Here is a 19,857-nt window from a genome sequence, read left to right as displayed (position 1 = left end):
AAAAAAAATATTTTAAAAAATTGAGTGTTTAAAAGTCTCAGGTTTCTCATTTGTAAATCTCAGAGTAATAGTACCTCATAAGGTGATTTTGAAAATAAAGTGAACAAAGGCAGTTATTTGCCACAGTGTTTAGCAGACAACAAATGCTTAATAAATGAGGCCAAAGAGGGATGGGGGAGGAAAAAAAATGAGGCCATTATTTTCGGCTTTTACATTTCATAATCTTTGCAATAATCATTTTACTTTATACAATCTTCTCAAATGTTTACAAAAATGGACTCTAAGGAATCTTAGAGATTACCTCTAAAAAATATATACATGTAATTTTAAAAAGAATGATACATGCCTAAAAAAGAAAACATGAAAACCTTGTAAACTTTAAGATTTGTTCACCAAAAATTTGTTTATTAAGAGGCTAAGTTCTATATAGTTGGCTCAACATTTTCATGTAACTTAAGAGCCTGAGAGGCCATGAACAATCCAGACGCCCACAACACAGACATGTATACAGTAAATGACTATGTTTCTGATCCTTAAATGAGACTTCTGTGACTTCCCTTTGCCAGATAAATAAAACATATCTTTCAAGGTTAACACAACTTCAGAAATTCACAAATTCTTAGTTCTCCAAGTTTTTTAAACCCCAAATCAAAAGCCTTCATTTGAACCAACACTGAGAAAAAGAGCAATGAAAAGAAGCTCTTTTATTCATTACAGAGCAAAAATACAGACTGTATTTACTAATTTGTTTTCCACTTGGGAGAATATACTTTATATTTAAAGAAATAAACAATTAGTTGTCAGGAGTTGCTTTTGGTGAATGATCAATAAGTGCCTTGTCAGGAGTTGGATATTGATACCAGGGCCCATCGCCTCTCTCACGCATTAGTCTTCGAACTTCCAGCTCCTTTAACCTGTAACAAATGGAAAAACAATACTGTGATTCCAGCTTTCCAATTACAAGGAGAATTTTTTTTTTTTATACTGGGGATTGAACCCAGGGGCACTTTACAACTGAGTTATATCCCTAACCCTTTTCAATTTTTATTTTGAGACAGAGTCTTGCTAAGTTGAAGGGCTTGCTAAATTGCTGAGGATGGCCTTGAACTTGCAATCCTTCCGAATCACCTGGATTACAGGTATGTGCCACTGTGCCTGGTTCCAATTACCAATTTAATGTATCAGTTCCATAAAGAACCACTAGAAAGTTTATGTACACAGATCATGACTAAGGTACACTTATAGTAAGTATCCCAAAGCAAAATTTAGGACTTATTCTTTACTTTTATCTTGCTTGTGTACTTAGTCATTGAATAGTTTTGGCATCTAAATATTATTTGAATTGATGATTAATTCTCTCCTATCCCCGCTCTTTGTCTGGACAGATAATTTTCACCTGAATTGTGACAATGCTTTCCTGTCTTTCCATCTTTTAGATGCAAGGAGTCATTAATGCAACACCTACTGTTGTGATCCTATGCTATTTTGAGTATTAGGAAAATTATATGCTTTTCTAGAGGAGCTCATATTCTGTCTGTATTGGCTGTTCATCACTATTGCACAGAAAATTTGAGGGCAGAAAATCATATTCACCAGCATCATACTGTGCCCAGTTAATGGTAGATCCTCAGTCAATAATGTAAAGAAAAAAGAAAGAAAGTAGGTTAGTTAGTTGGACACAGTGGCATGAGCATGTAGTTCCAGTTCCTGGGGTGGGGAGGTCTAAAGCAGAAGGATCACTTAAGCCCAGGAGTTTTGAGGCCAACCTAAGCAACTGTGAGACCCCCATCCCAGGAAGATAAGAGAGAGAAGGAGACAGAGAGAGAGAGATCTCTCTTAAAAGAAGCATTCTTCAACTCTAAGATTTACTCTGTCCTCAACCTTCCTCACAAATTGAATAATTTCTATTCTGCAAAGATGCTCTACTCCTCTTCCATATTCAAAATCTGCATAAACTTCTACCTGAAGCAGTCCCTTCTCCATTAAACCTTTTACATTCCATTTTAATAGAACATACACAGATCACTTTTCACATGACTGGAAATTCACCACAGTTAAATGATAAGTACACTTTATCAATAATAACAAGCTCACCGATTTTATGTAAAGAGACAACGTACCTTTGCAACTGTGTACTTATAAGACTATGTCTATTCATCTTTTTTTAAGGATTAAATACCATCATCTTTTTTTAAGGGTTAAATATCATCCTTTAGAATGCAATTATCCAAAATGTAAGTAATTAAAATGGTCACCAACAGGGGACTAAGTAGTAAAATAAGTTATGGCTTATCTACATAATGGATTACCACGTAATACTAAAAAGAATAAGGAGAATCTATACATAGTAATGTGGGAACAGATGATAAATATATTGTTAGGTTAAAAATGCAACATATAGGAGCTGGGAATATAGCTCAGTTGGTACAGTGCTTGCCTTGCATACACAAAGCCCTAGATTGGATCCCCAGCACCACCAAAAAGAAAAGGAAAAACAAAAAAACAAAACAAAACAAAAAAGCAAGATACAAAGTGAGTATATGTAGCACTTTCCCATTTCATTAAAAAGTGGTCAATAACCATTTGTGAATCTGTATAAATACACACGCATATAGCATTAAAAACTGTAAAGGACAGCAAGACGCAGAGGCACATGCCTATAATCCCAGTGAGTTGAGAGGCTGAGACAAGAGGATTCCAAGTTCGAGGCCAGCCTTATCAATTTAGCAAGCCCCTAAGAAACTTAGTGAGACCCTGTATCAAAATAAAAGGTCTGGGGATGTGATTAAGTGCCCCTGTGTTCAATTCCTGGTACACAAAAACCTATGAAGAACTAAAAATAACAGTTATCTCTGGGGGAGTCAACTATGGGAGACATCTCTTTCTATTTTATTTCTTTTCCTGTTTCAGTTTTTTAAATATCTAAATGCATACTTTTTAAAACCCCACATTCCGCTGGGTGTGGTGGTACATGCCTATAATCCCAGTGGCTTAAGAAGCTGAGGCAGGAGGATCACAAGTTCAAAGCCAGCCTCAGCAATTTAGTGAGGCCTAAATAACTTGGTGAGCCCCTGTTTCAAAATAAAACATAAAATGGGCCGGTGATGTGACTTAGTGGTTAAGCACCCCTGAGTTCAATCCCCAATACCAAAACAAGCAAAAACAAAAACACCCCCCCAACACACACACACATTCCATCATCATATCAGCATCTTTCCTTTAGGGGTAGAAGTCAGAATTTTGGTTGGTTTGTTTTTTCTTTGTTTTGTTCTGTAACTGTTTAGGATCTCTATATGTCTGAGGAATTCTAGGGTCTGATCATTTAATTGGAACTCTAAGGTATGTGTCTGAAGTTCAAAAACATCTTACTAACATTACTAAAAATAAACCATATTGCTGTTCTATGCTCTTAAGTACTGAAAGATAGTTCCGTATGGTAACTACATATTCAGGAAACAGCCAATCACATTTTTTCACTGCTTAAATATTTTTCAACATCATAGAAATTTTTATAAACTATAAAATTTAAAACAGAATAAACAGAAAGACCAATGGTAGCCTGAGGCCAAAATAAAGGATGGAGAGTCACTAGCATGGATGAAGAAGCACATAAAAACATTTTAGGATGATCAAAAGATCTGGATTATGGTGGTAGATACAAAGGTATATGCTTTTTTTGGGGGCTGGGGATGTGGCTCAAGTGGTAGTGCGCTCGCCTGGCATGCGTGCTGCCCGGGTTCGATCCTCAGCACCATATACAAACAAAGATGTTGTGTCCGCCGAGAACTAAAAGGTGAATATTAAAAATTCTCTCTCTCTCTCTCTCTCCTCTCTCACTCTCTCTTAAAAAAAAAAAAAGGTATATGCTTTTTTTTTAAAACAATTTTTTATATTTATTTTTTAGTTGAAGTTGGACACAATACTTTTATTTTATTTATTTATATGTGGTGCTGAGGATTGAACCCAGGGCCTCACATGTGATAGGCGAGTGCTCTACCACTGAGCCACAACCCCAGCCCCAAAGGTATATGCTTTTCCAAAAACCCACTGAAATTAACTGGTGATTTGATTGCTTGTCAATTTTATCTCACTCTTAACACAAAAGAACGTATATGTGTGTGTGTGTGTGTGTGTGTGTGTGTGTGTGTGTGTGTGTGTGTAACTGTGGTGCTGGTGAACAAATTCAAAGCTTCACTGAGCTGTTCTCCAGTCCCCAAAAGAACATTTTAAGAAGTAATTCTCATATTATATATTTACTTATTTAATCCATACATGACCAAGACCTTAAAAACTAAAGGACAAACATGACAATAATTAAATGAATAAATACACAGAAAGTAACTATAACATTGTTATATAGTAAGTATTAAAAACCATACATATTTGTTATCTGAAACATATACTGCTATGTTACAAATAATTTTTCACTGCCAAAAGACAGATGACAAACTGAGAAAATATATCTGCAACAAAATAAAGAAGGACTAATTTAACTGATGTATAAATCAGTTAATATCAGTAGAAAAACGGGCAATTTATAGAGATGCACACAACTATTAGATCTATGGAAAAAAAAACCCAACCTTACAAAGAAATAGAAAGTCAAAATAATAAGATATTACTTTCAACTATTGTAACAACAAAATGCTTAAGATTGATAAATTCCATTTCTGATAACTCAGAAATTATCATAGGTGATGGAAAAAATAACTGGTGCAACTTTCTGAAGAAGAGTTTGGCAATATCTATCAACATATAAAAGCAAACATATATACAATAACACATATAAGAATAAAAACTTGGAAAGAATCTAAGTACCAACAATAGGGGACTGGTAATAAAAAGTAAAGCACATCTACCCAATAAAATGCAGCGTTAAAAAGAATGGGCATATGCCATCACAGAAAGATCACCAAGGTATATTCATTGAAATGAGACAAGGCACAAAACACTGTTTATAGGAGGATTCTATCTGTATTACTATAATTTTAAATGATATTATAAAATTTATTTTTTTACATATAAAACTTTCTCTAGGAACATATATAAGAAGTTGCTAAATAGGGGTTATTTCTAAGGATTAGACTAGGTGTAGGATGGAAGGAAATTGGCTAGGATGGGGAGAGAGTTGCCTTGTATATACATGAGTATTTTTAAAAGAATTCCTTTTATTCTGACAGATATCATCTCTTTATCAACTCATCATCAACTCACAGTCTTCACTCTAAACAACAAAATTCTCTCATATTTTCTCTTGTGGTTTGCAACCCAAGAAAAGAATGTTCTTCCCCACCCCTTTTTTCCTACCGTAATTCAGCCTTTTCAGATTCAATCTGAAGAACAGCCATTGTTCTTTCATAATTCTTTTCAGGGCATTCAAAGAAAGTACGAGCAATCCATCTTGATATAGGATGCTGCCAGAGAAAATTTGTTTGAAATTAGACAGTTTCTGAACATTACTTGGCTTTTCTAGTTGATTATTCTTTAAAATGGCCTTCTCAGATACACCCGTAATACCTACTATATATCAACCATTTTATATATGTTTTAAATAATTTCAATCCATTAGGTAGATACTATTTTTGTCCTCATTTTAGAGATGAGAAAATTGCACAAACTGTGCAGCTAAGTGGGAGTGTCCAGATTCTAACCAGGTCTGCTTGACTCCAAAGCCTGTGCTCTCTCATATTATACTATGCACAGGTATGTGAAGTGGTAGATTCAGGAGGAAAACCCAGATTTTGTTGATCCCAACAGGAAGCTCCTTCCACCAGCTGCCAAAGATAAAACTAATCTCATAGTTTTCCTTAAGATTTAAAATGAAACACTGCTTTTCTAAAACATAATTCATTCAGACAATTAAATGAGGCATACTCTATTCAAGGTCATCTCACTATAATACTTGTAAAGACAAGTAATAGGTTAATTCTGTCTTTTGGATATAATAACTGTTTGGTATAACAACTAACAGTGTAAGCTCTGGAGTCAAGCTTAATGGGTTCAGTAAGTACTGGCCCCCTCTCTCAGATTCTTAATCCATGAGTCCCAAATTTTCAATTTTGTGAATATTTCAACAATATTGACACAGATGCATTAAAATAGGCTGGAAACCATCTGAAGCTCATATTATTAATAACATTATATTATCATCATACAATTATATAATTATATATTATATGCCATATTTAAGTTTTTATAGGTGTTTCACATCTGGGACAACAGGACAAAATGTGTTAAGCCTTTTAAACCCAAATTTTCTCATCTTTAACATGAAAATAATAACAGTGCCTTTTACATGGAATGAGAAAATATTTGTAAAGCAGTATAGTGCCTGCTACACAGTAGGTGCTCAACAAAAGAGCTATCATTAGCACTGGTAATAGCTTTCTTATGGCATTGAACTTAGAACAAATTCTGTTATTTTGCTAGATTGAGAATACACTGCAGACAATTCTTTAAAAAGCTATAAAACTTAAATTAATAAAAGAAACAATAAAGGAATATACTAAGAACAGTTGCTTGAAATTGAATATGATAAGTATAAAGATACCAAACGGAATTTCACTTTAATGTACAAGAAAGGAAGTTTAATAGAGTAGAGGAGGGATAGGGGGAAGGAGGAGGAGAGAAAACGGGAAAGGGATGGGGCTCAAAATCAAATTTCTTGCATGTATAATTTTATCAAAATGAACCCAATTTCTATGTACAATCATGATGCTTTAATAAAAAAAATGAATAAACAAAAAATGGAATATGAAACTTTATCATAATTTCCATATTTAGGGATGTTAACCAGCATGTTGACAAGTACCTTAATGTAATTTTTGAAAAATTTTTTTTGTAGTTATTGATGAACAGAATGCCTTTATTTTATTTGTTTTATGTGGTACTAAGGATCAAACCCAGTTCCTCACATGTGCTAAGCAAGCATTCTGCCACTGAACTACAGCCCCAGCCCCTTAACCTAATTTTTAATGACCTATACAAACCTTATAATATTCCCAATGTTCTGGGATATAGCCTTCTGGAATTTCTGCTAATTCAGCTTCACCTAATAAGAGAAAATGATGGTGGTTCAACTTCAGCATTAGGAATTTAAAATATTAACTCTTCACCAATAAAGAAACCAACTTCTTGTAGGTTTAAAGGATCTTTTTATCTTTTTTTTCATTTGTACTAAAGATCTAATATTCTAAATTCACTTTAAAATTGAAAATCCATTCATTATGGATTTTTAGATGTATTCTGAGTGTAAGGCATTATCTATAAGCATTATATGAGAGGTTCCAATTTTGTTTTTATAATACATAACCAGATACTATAAAAGACATTTTTTTTGGGGGGGGTCCTCTCTATGAGACAAACATTTTAGATTCAAGGTTTTAGAAGCACTCTGAACAGATTTACCATGAACATCTGATGTCTACTGTCATTCACACTTTCATGTATATTTTAAAGGCTTTATAGGTTTATATATTTCAGGATGGATTTGAAAAATTCTCTCTCTCTTCCACCTCTTTTTCTTTTCGTATTCAGACTTATCAAAGCTAGTTTTGGGAAAGGAGAAGGAGAAGAAAAATGAGGTTTTCAGAAGCCTCCTACATGGCCATAAAATTTATAACCTTCAAAGTTTCTGGAGGGAAAAAGAAATGTGCTAAAATATAATATGGTACATTATTGTAGATTGAGATTTTGTTATTTAAAAAAAAAAGGGATGCTTATACTTATCTTACTGAGTTTTTCATTACAATACTTGTAAAGTTTACCAATTTCATGGTGTTGGCTGGAGGAGGAACTTACCAATAAATACATTGACCAGAGTTATGCCAATTGCTACTGGAAGCCCAGTCAACAAAATGTAGAATCTCTGTTAAAATTAAAAAAAAAAAAAAATAGATTTTTCTTACAACCATTTTCAATTCTTCCCATCCAATTATCTTCACAATTCCCTTTATTTCTTATGAAATAAATTTGTCAAACTGAAGATACAGTATCAAATTTTTTATTTCTGTGATATTCTTGGGTTCTTGCCTTAAGACACCTATATTTAATACCAAAAATGAAAGAAAAAAGTAAAGGTTAATTGTACAAGTATAATACAATATATATTTCAGTGACTTTTCACTTTTTGGTTAAAGCAACATCATGAAAGTTAGAAAATTCACTATTTAGAGTAAAGTGTAAAACACATTAGTGTGATTTCAACCACTGAACAGGGAGGGTTTGAGATGGTCATGACAAAAAAAGGGGGCGCTCAGAGTTGGGATATAGCTCATTGGTGAAGCTCTGGCATAGCATGCTTGAGGTCCTGGGTTTGAACCCCAGTACCACTAAAAAAAATCATGAACTATTTTGCCAGGTATGTTGGTACATACCTGTAATCCCAGCAACTTGGGAAACTAAGGCAGGAGGATGGCAAATTCAAGGCCAGTCTCAGCAACTTAGCAAGACCAGGTGTTAAAATAAAAATTTTAAATTAAGGGGATGGGGTTGTGGCTCAGCATTAGAGTGCTCACTAGCAGGTGAGGTTCGATCCCCATCACCACATAAATATAAATAAATAAAGATATTGTGTCCAACTACGACTAAAAAAATATATATATTAAAAAAAATAAAATTAAATTTTAAAAAATGGGCTGGGGATGTGGCTCAGTGGTTAAGTGAACTTGGGTTCAAATCCCTGGTACCAAAAAACAAAACAAAACAAAACAAAACAAAAAAAAAAAAAAAGGGAAAGCAGGAGCTTAACCAAGGGGATGAAAAGGGACATTAAGCACAATGGGAGGGTAACAGAGAGTCTTGAGGCAGCCAGAACTCAAGAGATGAGCCAAAGCTTTAGAAACGATGGCACACAGTCCAGATAATCTCTCATTTTCCTATGCCTCTAGTTTCTTTTAAAGCCTTGAGATACAAATAAATAATCAGCACCCTAAATAAGTGATTATTATATTATTGCTAAATTAAGATTAAAGGTCAACATCACTCTGAAATCAATGTTCTCAAACAACATATAAATTTTAAAAATCATATCCTCAAATAATAGATCTCCTTTATTAAAAGAAGTCCTCTAATGAATTCTTTGGTAATTTAAAGGATATTTTAGCAATACAAAAAAATCCTCTCATCAATCAATTTTTGAAGTTTTGTCAATTTTCACATTTGTCCCTTCCCACCCATTGCCCTCTTCTTTCTGGTGGGATGCTGGGTTCAAATCCAGGGCCCGCTACAGGCTAAGCAGGCACTCTACCACTGACCCACACTCCCAGTCTTGCAGATTCTTTTTTACTGTTTAAGTAGAGAATACAAATTAGATTACAAAGCCTCACAATCTTGAGAAAAAAGGATTGGCTTAAGCTTTACCTTCAATTCAGTTTAATTGCTAATTTAAGAAGAGATTTAGTAACAAATAAGACTTTACTGCACAATCTCATATTATCTGAGGAAAGAAATATGAATTTGGCTGGGCACAGCAGCACATGCCTGTAATCCCAGTGGTTCAGGAGGCTGAGGCAGGAGAATCACAAGTTCAAAGCCAAACTCAACAACTTGGTGAAGCCCTAAGCAACTCAAAGAGACCCTATCTCTAAGTAAAATATAAAAAAGGGCTGCGGATATATGGCTCAGTGGCTAAGCATTCCTGGGTTCAACCCCTGGTTCCCCCTGAGTTTGCAGAATCATATCTTTTACAAAATGAAGATGTTTTCTAAAGAAGCAGATTTTTTTCCTCCTTGTATGGGAAGATTTTAATTCAACAAAAACTTTCAACTCACCAATAATTTCAAAAAACGCTTGTCATAATATGAAGAAGGTTTGATGATGAACAGTCTTTTCCCATGGTCTGCACTGTGTCGCACAGGAGCTGGAAATATTAAGTTATCCTGATTTATACAAGGTTCATTTAGGAATACTGTTATGTTATAAAACCGAATTATAAGAAAATATACATACATAAATGTTTAATGAATTAAGATTTAAAAATGCTTTTTAATTTTAGTACTAAAGCCAGGGCAGATAGAATACATATAGTCCTAAACTACAGGTCTCTCCTTTTTTTTTTTTTTTTTTTTTTGTGGTGGTGGGGACATAATGCAGGACCTCATGCATACTAGACAAATAATCTACCATGGCACAGCACCCCTCATTTTAATTTAATGTTAAAGAAATACTGAAACATCATTTCAAATTGTTTCAATAACAGGCAGGAAAGTCAGATTCTCTGGATGAGCTGCTCATCTTTGTTTCCTCTGCAATAAATATTTGCTAATATTGCAAAAAAAAATCTTGAAATTGTGCTATACATTTAGGAAGTTGCTGCAAAATAGATGCAAAGGAATATCAGTATTTATTCAATGAATTTCCAAGCAGGAATTCAAACTTGCTACAAAAACATATCTCTACCTTGACAAAATCCGTTTGTAAACCATTGCGATTAAGAATACCCTCCTCTTCAACCCCTACCCCACCCCAGATGGAACTTAAGAGAGCCTTGTTGGAGATAAACTGAGACAAAATTTCACACCTAGGTCCTCTTTCTACACTTCCTGTTTTGGAGGTCTGCAAGGATCACTAAGGGTATTCCAAGTCTTTCCCAGGAAAAGATCTAGTGGTTACTAAGAAACAGTGTTACTATGGTTCTGCTGTGTAATTGCTCTTAAATTCTGAATGAGAGTCACTGTAGAATAAAAAATTTTAATTTCCCACGAAAGGAATTTCAGTCATAATTGATGTCGAAAAAATCTGTATTTCTGGTTTACCATTTACTGTATGGAATGCCCTCTTTTCTCCTAAAATCTATCTTTTATGCCCAGGTGACATTATCTTTTCCAAGAAGTCAGCAATGCCCCCAATCAGATAAGATCTCTGCTACTTCTGAATTGCTGTCCATCTTAGTCATGTGTCCTGTTGTCCTGGTTTCCAGGACCTGTGTGGATGCCAAAATCTGCAGTTCCTCAAGTCTATTACATGAAATGGCATAGTATTTGCATACAACTTGTGCATATTATTTCACATATTTTACTCTAGATTATTTAGAAACCTAATACGGTGAGTGTTATGCAAATAGTCATTATGCTGTATTAATAAGGGAATAATGACAAAGAAAAAAACCTATATACATATTTAGTTACAAATGCATTTTTTCCTGAATATTTTCAACCCATGATTGGTTAGATCTGAGATGCAGAACCATGCTTATAGAGGGCTAATTGTATTTGCTTTTACTACTACCACTTTTGATTATAAATGCTTTGAAGACGGAATCCATCTTAATTTGGTATTACTTGCAGCATCTTGCAATGAACTTAGGATATTAATTAACTCACAAAACAATGAGAAGTTAGCAAGAATTTACTAAATATAATAAAATCACAAGATTAAGAGAACATGGCAACATAAACATGGATTCCAGCAAATCATTTGAGAGATACCATTAGGGAATTTTAAATTTTTTAATTTGTTCTTTTTAGATATACATGACAGTAGAGTACATTTTGACATATTATACATACATAGGCTATAACTCCATTAGGGAATTTTATGATGACAATAGGTTGGATGATACCACAAACCACTCATTAATTCACTAAATATTTAAGTGATTACTATGTGCAGGTCCTAAGCGAGGCAGAGGGATATGGATCCTGCTGGGATAAAAGACACTAAACAATTATAAATCTATGAGTGCAACAAAGGAAAAATAGCAGTAAAAAAGAACAAGCCCTATTCAGACAGGATGGTGGGACAGGGGTGAGAGGAAGGTATATTATAAGTTGGAAAGGAGCAAGTTAGATCAATTTGTAATAGGTAAATGATTGATCTATTGACGAATTAGACATAAAAGATGATGATTAATTAATGAAGTAACCTAACAAAGGGATCTCTCAAATGCCCTGCAGCATGAAGATTTTTATGAATGTAATGGGTGACATTCCTGGCTTTTTGAGTCTTGGAAACAAAGCTACTATTACAAAATGGCTATTACACTGATGATGAATTAGTCTCCCAAAAAAGTCTTCATATACATTTACAAAAGGCTGGATCCAAAAGGCTCAAGTACAACAAGGTAAGAATAAAGTAAATGTAAAGTCCTACGTCGATGCCCCCCAAAATATAATTGCTCACACACACACAAAAAAAGCCAATTCAATGTTAACCTGATGTACTAGAAGGACAGGGTCAAAACATGATGATCCTTGCTGCTCCTTATCTCTCAACTACAGAAGTTTATCCACTCCACAGCATATTATTTTATAGGGAAAATCTTGTGTTTCCCCTAACTTAAAGCAACCAGATGGCAAACAACTTGGAAACTGACCTCATGAAACTGAATGAACTGAAGTTAATTGGCATACAATAAAAGAAGTCTGGATAAAGACCAGATAAATGTTTTTATGGAGCTCAAGAGCTGTCCCATGTAAGAGAATGTATTCAATTCTGTGTTGACATGAAGGGAAGAACTAGGCTCAATGTGTGAAAGAGTAATTCTCAGCTTGATATGAGAAGGTTCTAAAACTGTAGAACTTGTAGAATTGTAGACAGTCTTCACCCATTCCCCATTACAAAGTTAAGTAAATATCAATAATGGGATATAACAAGAACTAGCACAATATAGGGGGTTATCCTCGAGGAATTCTGTTTAGTCTAGAGAATCTGAAATATATGATCTAAGAATAAACAGGTATGCTCTTCTAACTCATCTCTCAATACTTCCAATTTCAGGAAATCTCTCCTACCTTCAGGTTTTTGCACTTTCTTTCCCCTCTGCCTGGAATGCTTTTCCCTATACTGCCTCCACATATCATCCTTCAGGGCTAACATCAAGTGTCACTTCCTCAGAGAGGTCTTCTCTAACAGCCTCATCCAAAGTTAATCTCTCACTTAATACCTTTAATATCATTTGGTAATTTCCTTTAGAGCAAGAAGCACTAACCCTAGTTATCTTTTTTTTTTTTTCTTAAGTCCATTAGGTTAGGCACTGCCTATCTTATTCAGGCCTGTATCCCTAGTATTGGTACCTTTAGTGTCTGCTGCATGGTGGGCACTCTATGATTATGACTGAATTTACTTTTCTTAAGTAGATTAAATGCTGGTAGAGAATTTTTCTTAAGTCCCTGAAAATATTCTACATTTACTCAGAAGAGATAGTGCACTCCTAACTTTCCCTTTTAATCAAAGGGAAGGATTAAACTATATATGGTCTTAGGGAACATTACTATAAATGATATGGAAAAATGGAACACTAAACAATGGAAGAAAGCTTGGTATGGTTGCATTATAGTAATACTAATGCAGTTAACAATGTTTATTCTTTCTTTACAAATAACTACCTAATTGTTATATAATTATTCATGCCATTAAATGTGCTAGATAACTGTTATTATAATCAATTATTCTACAGTCTATTTCATAGAACTAAACTCTTTTCAAATGTTATGAGCCTTCATGATCATGTTATGAGTCATTGATGCAATAGAACCATTTGCTAACATTCTAAAATTATTAGGATGAATAGGGCTTATAACCAAGTGACTCCCAGGATTTCTGGAACTCAGTTCCACTTACCATAAGCATCTTCCACCACTCTCCAAAACCTGAAATTTCTCAATTACGTATTCATTAATTATATAAGCCTAACCCTTCAAAAAACAATTTTAAATATGCACATAGCCTCAGAAAAGTTATTAAGTCTTTTGACAATTCTGATTTTCAGACCACTGAATACTATAATGAAGGATCTTTTTGTGTGTGTTTCAAAGACAACACTCAACAAATTAAAAAAAAAAACCCACAACACTCAAAATTTGATCGCTTTTTTCCCCCTCATTCTCAGGTAAGGGCACTATTAAATACCCAGGCTAAAAATCTCAAGTCGTCTTCCTTGCATCTACTGCTCATTTACCATTCACCAAGACGTCTTAATTCTAAGATTCAAACTCTCCAGTACCTTCAAAGCCTTCTTTACCCTAATGACCTAAGTAACCGACATTTCCTATGAGCCATCTCCTACAAAGCATCTTTCTAAAGATGCTTACTGATGTAGCTTCTGCTAAAGTACTCTTTGTTGTCTATAAAATAAACTGAAGATACTTGGTTTTGTATTTAGACCTTTCCCTACCTTCCCCTAGTTTGATCCCAACCTCCCTTATTTTAACCTTCTTTCTCAACATCTATTCATCCCAAGAGCCCCATATCCAAGCACATCAGAAAACTCACCCACTGTACTTCTATCATTCTCACCTGTTAAAATGATCCCCACAATTTAGTTAAAATAGTACATATTGTTTTTATGAATTAACTCACGAACTTTGTTCATGTAGCTGTTAGTCAGCTTTCAATTACTGTAACAAATATCTGAGATAAATCAACTTAAAAAGAGAAAAGGGGGCTAGGGCTGTAGCTTATTGGTAGAGCACTTGCCTAGCACTCATGAGGCACTGGGTTCGATCCTTGGCACCGCATAAAAATAAACAAATAAAATTAAGGCATGCTGTCCATTTACTACTAAAAAAAAAATTTAATCCCTGTAATCCCTGGCTTATAGAGTCCAGTGATTACAGAACATGCTGAGTTGGCCCTGTTCCTTTTGGGCCTATGGCAAGGCAGAACCTTATGGTGGCAGCACATGGTGGAGCAAGAAGCATACTTCCTAGAGATCAAGGAACCAGAGAGGAAAAGTATTGAAGTCCCAATAGCTCCTTCAAGGGCATACCACTGAAGACCTAAAGACTTCCCACTAGATGCCACCTCTTAAAGTCTCCATTCATCACTTCCCCAAAGTGCCACAGCTGGGGACCAAGCCATTAACATATAGGCCTTATCCAAACCAAGCATTATCCACTTTAATACTCTTCACATTTTTTTCAAACCATATTTGTTCATGCCGATCTTTAAGTTAAAGTTCCTTATAGCAAAAGGAAGGCCTAAAGCTCATCTTTGGAATTCCTTTATAATTGATGTCTAATAAATAATTTAATTAAATGGAGAACATATATTTATTTGCTTATTTTCTGAGAAAGGTTTTCACCAAGGTGAAAGAGGATAAAATGACATCAATAGGTGTTTTTAAAAAGGTGTGTTCACAGAGCCCTATAGAAAGCTAATGCCAGGAAAGGCATGGACAACAACAACAATAATAAATAAATAAACCAATTGGGCTTAAGGAAAATTTTTAATTATTTTTGCACCAAAATACACTATTGACAAAATAAAAAGGCAACCCATAAAATGGAAGAAAATATTTTCAAGTTATCTATCTGCTAAGAAATTGATAACCAGAATATATAGATAACTCCTCAAACTCAGTAACAACAAAACATGCAACCCCATGAAAATATAAAGGATTTGAATAGACATTTCTCCAAAAAAGATAAAACAAATGGACAAGAAGCATATGAAAATATGCTCAACAACACTAATCATTAGAGAAATATAAATCAAAACTAAAATGAGATAGTTATACACAGTTATATCCCATCAGGATAGCTACTATCAAAACTTCAGAAAGTAACAGAATTGGTGAGAATGTAGAGAAACTGAAACTCTCCTACACTGCTGATGAGAATGAAAAACGGTATAGCCACTGTGGAAAACAGTATGGCAGTTCCTCAAAAAATTAAAACCTGAATTACCATACAATCTAGCTGTTCCACTTCTGCATATGCACCCAAAAGAATTGAAAGCAAGGTCTTGAAGAGTTATGAATTCATGTTCATAGTAGCATTGTTCACAGTACATAAAACATAGAATCAACTTAAGTGTTCTCTGACAGATGACTGGGCAAGCAAAATGTGATAGAGTAGACCCTCTGAATCTGTGGATTCCACATCCCTGGATTCAGCCAATCATGGGTGGAAAGTATTTAGGGAAAAAAACTGCTTCTGTGATAAACACGCATGCTTTTTTCTTTATCATTTTCCCAAAGCAATACAGCATAACAATTATTTACATAGTATTACATTATATAAGCAATCCAGAGATGATTTATAGTATACAGAAGGATGTAGCTAGGTTATATACATATATTAAATTATTTTATACAAGAGACCTGAGTAACTGGGAATTTGGGGTATTTGTGAAGATCGTGGAACCAATTTATTGCAGATACAAGGGATGAGAGATAATTACATATACATATTATTCAGCTTTAAAAAGAAAAGAAAGTCTTTCTTTCCTGTAGTATGTTATATTATGAATGAACTTTGTGGACATTATGCTAAGGGAAATAAGCCAGACATAAAAAGTCAAAATGTACGTTCCCACTTATGATGAATTTAAAATAGTCACAGGGACAAATAGTAGAATGGTGGTTATCAGGAGCTGATCAGGACAGATGGGGAGTTACTCCTTTGTTGATACAGTTAGTTTTACAAGATGAAAAGAATTATAGAGATAGATAGTGGTGATCATTACACAACGTTATGGTTATGAATACATTAAATATAACTGATCTGTAGACTTAAAAATTGTTAAGATAGCTGGCGCAGTGGCACACGCCCATAATCCCAGTGGCTCAGGGGGCTGAGGCAGGAGGATCCCGAGTTCAAAGCCAGCCTAAGCAATGATGAGGGGCTAAGCAACTCAGTGAGGCCTTGTCTCTAAATAAAATACAAAATAAGGTTGGGGATTGTTGAATGGCCCTAAATTCAATCTTTTGTAACCACTCCCCCCAAACCAAAAAATGTTAAGATAGTTAAGTTTATATTAAGTGCTATCCATTTTCCCCACTCTTCACAACTACGTTCCGAGATAAGTTTAAAATCATCATCTTTTTAAAGATAAGAAAAAAAAATTATGAGCAGTTAAGTGCTCAAAATTTAGTTTCCGGGGCTGGGAATATAGCTCAGTTAGGAGAGTGCTTGCCTTGCATGCACAAGGGCCTAGGTTCAATCCCCAGCACCACACACACACACACACACACACACACACACACACACACAAAGTTTAGTTTCCAAGATATGACGACTCAAGGTCACAAAGCTTCTAAATTCTGGAGTTAGGATTTGAACCTTGGCAGTCTAGTTTCAGAGAAAACAAGACAGAATTCCCTTCCATATCAGAGCTTATTATCTTGTAGGTTTAAAATAGTAATTTTAAAAACAATAATGACAGATGCAAAACACCTTCAAAAGCAGGCACACAGGTATGACAGTCACCTTTAACATAGTTAAGAGTTTTTTCCCTGCTCCCATTGAAAGGACAATTCCCCAATAATGATCTTTCCAGAACTCCATGAATGGGGAATAGCATAGCAAGAAGAACTGGGGTGAAACTTTACCTCAGTTTATCTCCAACTAGACTGGATTAAATACAATGTAGGAGAGTAAGTGAAGTATTTATTTATATTTGTATATTTGAGGATATCTGTAATCAGAAGTGGTTTACAAAAGGATTTTATCAAGGAATAATAGCAGATATAGTTTTATAAGATGCTTAAATTCCTGCTGGAAATTTGTTGAATCCCACTGCTCCTTTCCAACATTTTCCAGTGAGTCCCTATGTATATTGCCTCATCATGTAAAGTGGAATAATTCAAATTAAAATTGGAAGGGGGGATAAATAAGACAAGATATTTTGAGGTTGGAAAACAATAATTTTGTTTTATGGTAAAAGTTTCACTTCCCTTTAGTATTGCACAGGGCAAATAACTTACAGTGTATCTTTGCTCAAGAGGATTAAATGAATCAATATTTTAAAGCCTTAGAATGGAGCCTGACATCAAATTAAAAAGCTTCTTCCCAGCAAAGAAAATAAGCAGGAAAGTGAAGAAAGAACCTACAGAATGGGAGAAAATTTTTGCTAGCTACTTTTCTGACAGAGGATTAATACCTAAAATATATAAAGAACTCAAAACACTTAACACCAAAAGAGCAAATAACCCAATTAATAAACAGGCCAATGTATTAAACAGATACTTCTCAAAAGAAGAAATACAAGTGACCAACAAATATATGAAAAAATGTTCAACATCATTAGCAATTATGGAAATGCAAATCAAAACTACACTGAGATTTCATCTCATATCAGTAAGAATGATAGTCATCAAGAATGCAAATAATAATGTTAGAGAGGATGTGAAGAAAAAGGTAACACTTATACACTGTTGGTGGGTCTGCAAATTAGTACAACCACTATGGAAATCAGTATGAAGGTTCCTTAAAAAAGGAGGCATGGGAACCCCATATGACCCACTCCTCAGTATTTATCCTAAAGAATTAAAATCAGCATACTATAATAATACATGCATATCCATGTTTATAGCAGCACAATTCACTATAGCTGAACTATGGTAGTCTAGGTAGCTACCAATGGATTAATGTATAAAGAAAAAGTAGTATATATACACAATGAAGTTTTATTCAGCAATAAAGAAAAATGAAATTATGTCATTTGCAGGAAAATGCCTGGAACCACAGTCTATTAGGTTAAGCAAAATAAGCCAAACTCAGAGGTCAAGGATCATACATTTTTCTCTCATACATGGAAAAAGGAAAAGAAAGGTGGGGGTTAGGGATCTCATGAAAACCCAAGGGGGATTAGTAGTGGCAAGAAGTTCTGGAAATGATATTGGCCAAATTATATTGTTATATTATGAACATGTATGAATGGGTAATAACAAAGCCCATCATTACACACAACTATAGTACACCAATTAAAAAATGTAAAAAGAAAATAAATGGGAATTTATAGACCTTAAAAAAAAACCAACCCACAGAACAATAACAAAAGACTTTGATGTATAATAATACCAAACAAAAGAGAGCATTTCAAAGCAAAACAAACAAACAAAAAAAGAATAGGTGTTCAATACTTGGTGGCTATCCTTGTTGATAATTTAGTAGAGTGGTGCATTATTTTTATAATAATTGAATCAGTTTCCTCATCTGTAAAATGGGGTAATAACATTGTATTTACTCTGAGAATGAGATTTAATTCCAAGCATTTGATATTTCGCTACTTTAATTATTCAGGCCTCGGTAAAGCAGCCCATAATCCCTAAGGGGATCCAAATTAGCCCTCCTAGGAATGAATTATGACTTTCCTGGGACCACGGCAATTTTGACTTCTTGGGCCCGTTTTTCAGTGCCTAAAATTACTATTTTATGACTGCACTAATATAAAACAAATGCAACCCAAGCCAAATTCATTATTACATATTCATTAGTACCTAATGGGAAAGTTCACCCTGAGCTTCCTCCGGGTCTACGTAATAGTTAGCATACGTGGGCTTCTCAGCAAAAAGACTTCCTATCTGTGGGACTAGAACCCAATGCAGGTGGAACTACCAAAAATCTGGTGCCCTAGAAAGTGACACACACTCAGTTCTATGATTTTCTAGCCTCAGCGGCAAATGAGTACTAACTGGGGCTGTGAATAACATTTTTGCAAATGCTTATAATTAAAACGTAACTGGTCTGTTGGTTCGGGGAAATCTTCATTCAGCTCGCGCTCTGTCTCCTAAAAGACCCGAGCCCACAATTTGTCCCGGCTCCCTCCAGATCCCACCAAGGTCACCTGGGAACAATCCTCCCATCTCTCACCCAGCACACCCTGGACGCACTTTCTCCCAAGACCAGCACCCACCGACAGTCTTAGGAAAAACACGGGTGAGGAAGCCTCCGAGTCCGAGCCGAGTGCCAGCGCGGCGGCCAGACAGAACTGTCACTGCAGTGACCGAAGCCCGCTGCAATAAACTCATGGCCGCCATGGCTACCACGGGCAACAGGAAGCAGAGGGATAGAGTAACCGGAGCCGAGAGAGACAATTTAGCAACGAGGTCGAAGGGGCAGGTCGGCCATGTTGAATAAGGGCAAAAGCCTATTCCTGTTCCCCTCATTGGTCAGTTTGAGATAAGGGAAGTGA

The 19,857-nt window shown here is 35.0% G+C and overlaps 1 protein-coding gene across 1 annotated transcript; it reads right to left on the bottom strand.

Moving 5' to 3' along the window:
- Window positions 1-648: 648 nt before the first annotated feature.
- On the bottom strand, window positions 649-19,798 carry Ndufb5 (NADH:ubiquinone oxidoreductase subunit B5). Its single transcript, XM_026382921.2, has 6 exons — window positions 19,579-19,798; window positions 9,771-9,859; window positions 7,801-7,867; window positions 6,990-7,051; window positions 5,308-5,414; window positions 649-914 (listed from the first exon to the last, which is right to left on the bottom strand). The coding sequence occupies exons 1-6, from the start codon at window positions 19,700-19,702 to the stop codon at window positions 794-796; spliced, it is 570 nt and encodes a 189-aa protein (XP_026238706.1). The 5' UTR covers window positions 19,703-19,798; the 3' UTR covers window positions 649-793.
- Between the last annotated feature and the right edge of the window lie 59 nt (window positions 19,799-19,857).

Source organism: Urocitellus parryii, chromosome 2, assembly GCF_045843805.1.
Source record: "Urocitellus parryii isolate mUroPar1 chromosome 2, mUroPar1.hap1, whole genome shotgun sequence".
NCBI lineage: Eukaryota > Metazoa > Chordata > Mammalia > Rodentia > Sciuridae > Urocitellus > Urocitellus parryii.
This window is presented reverse-complemented; position numbering and strand designations above follow the sequence as displayed.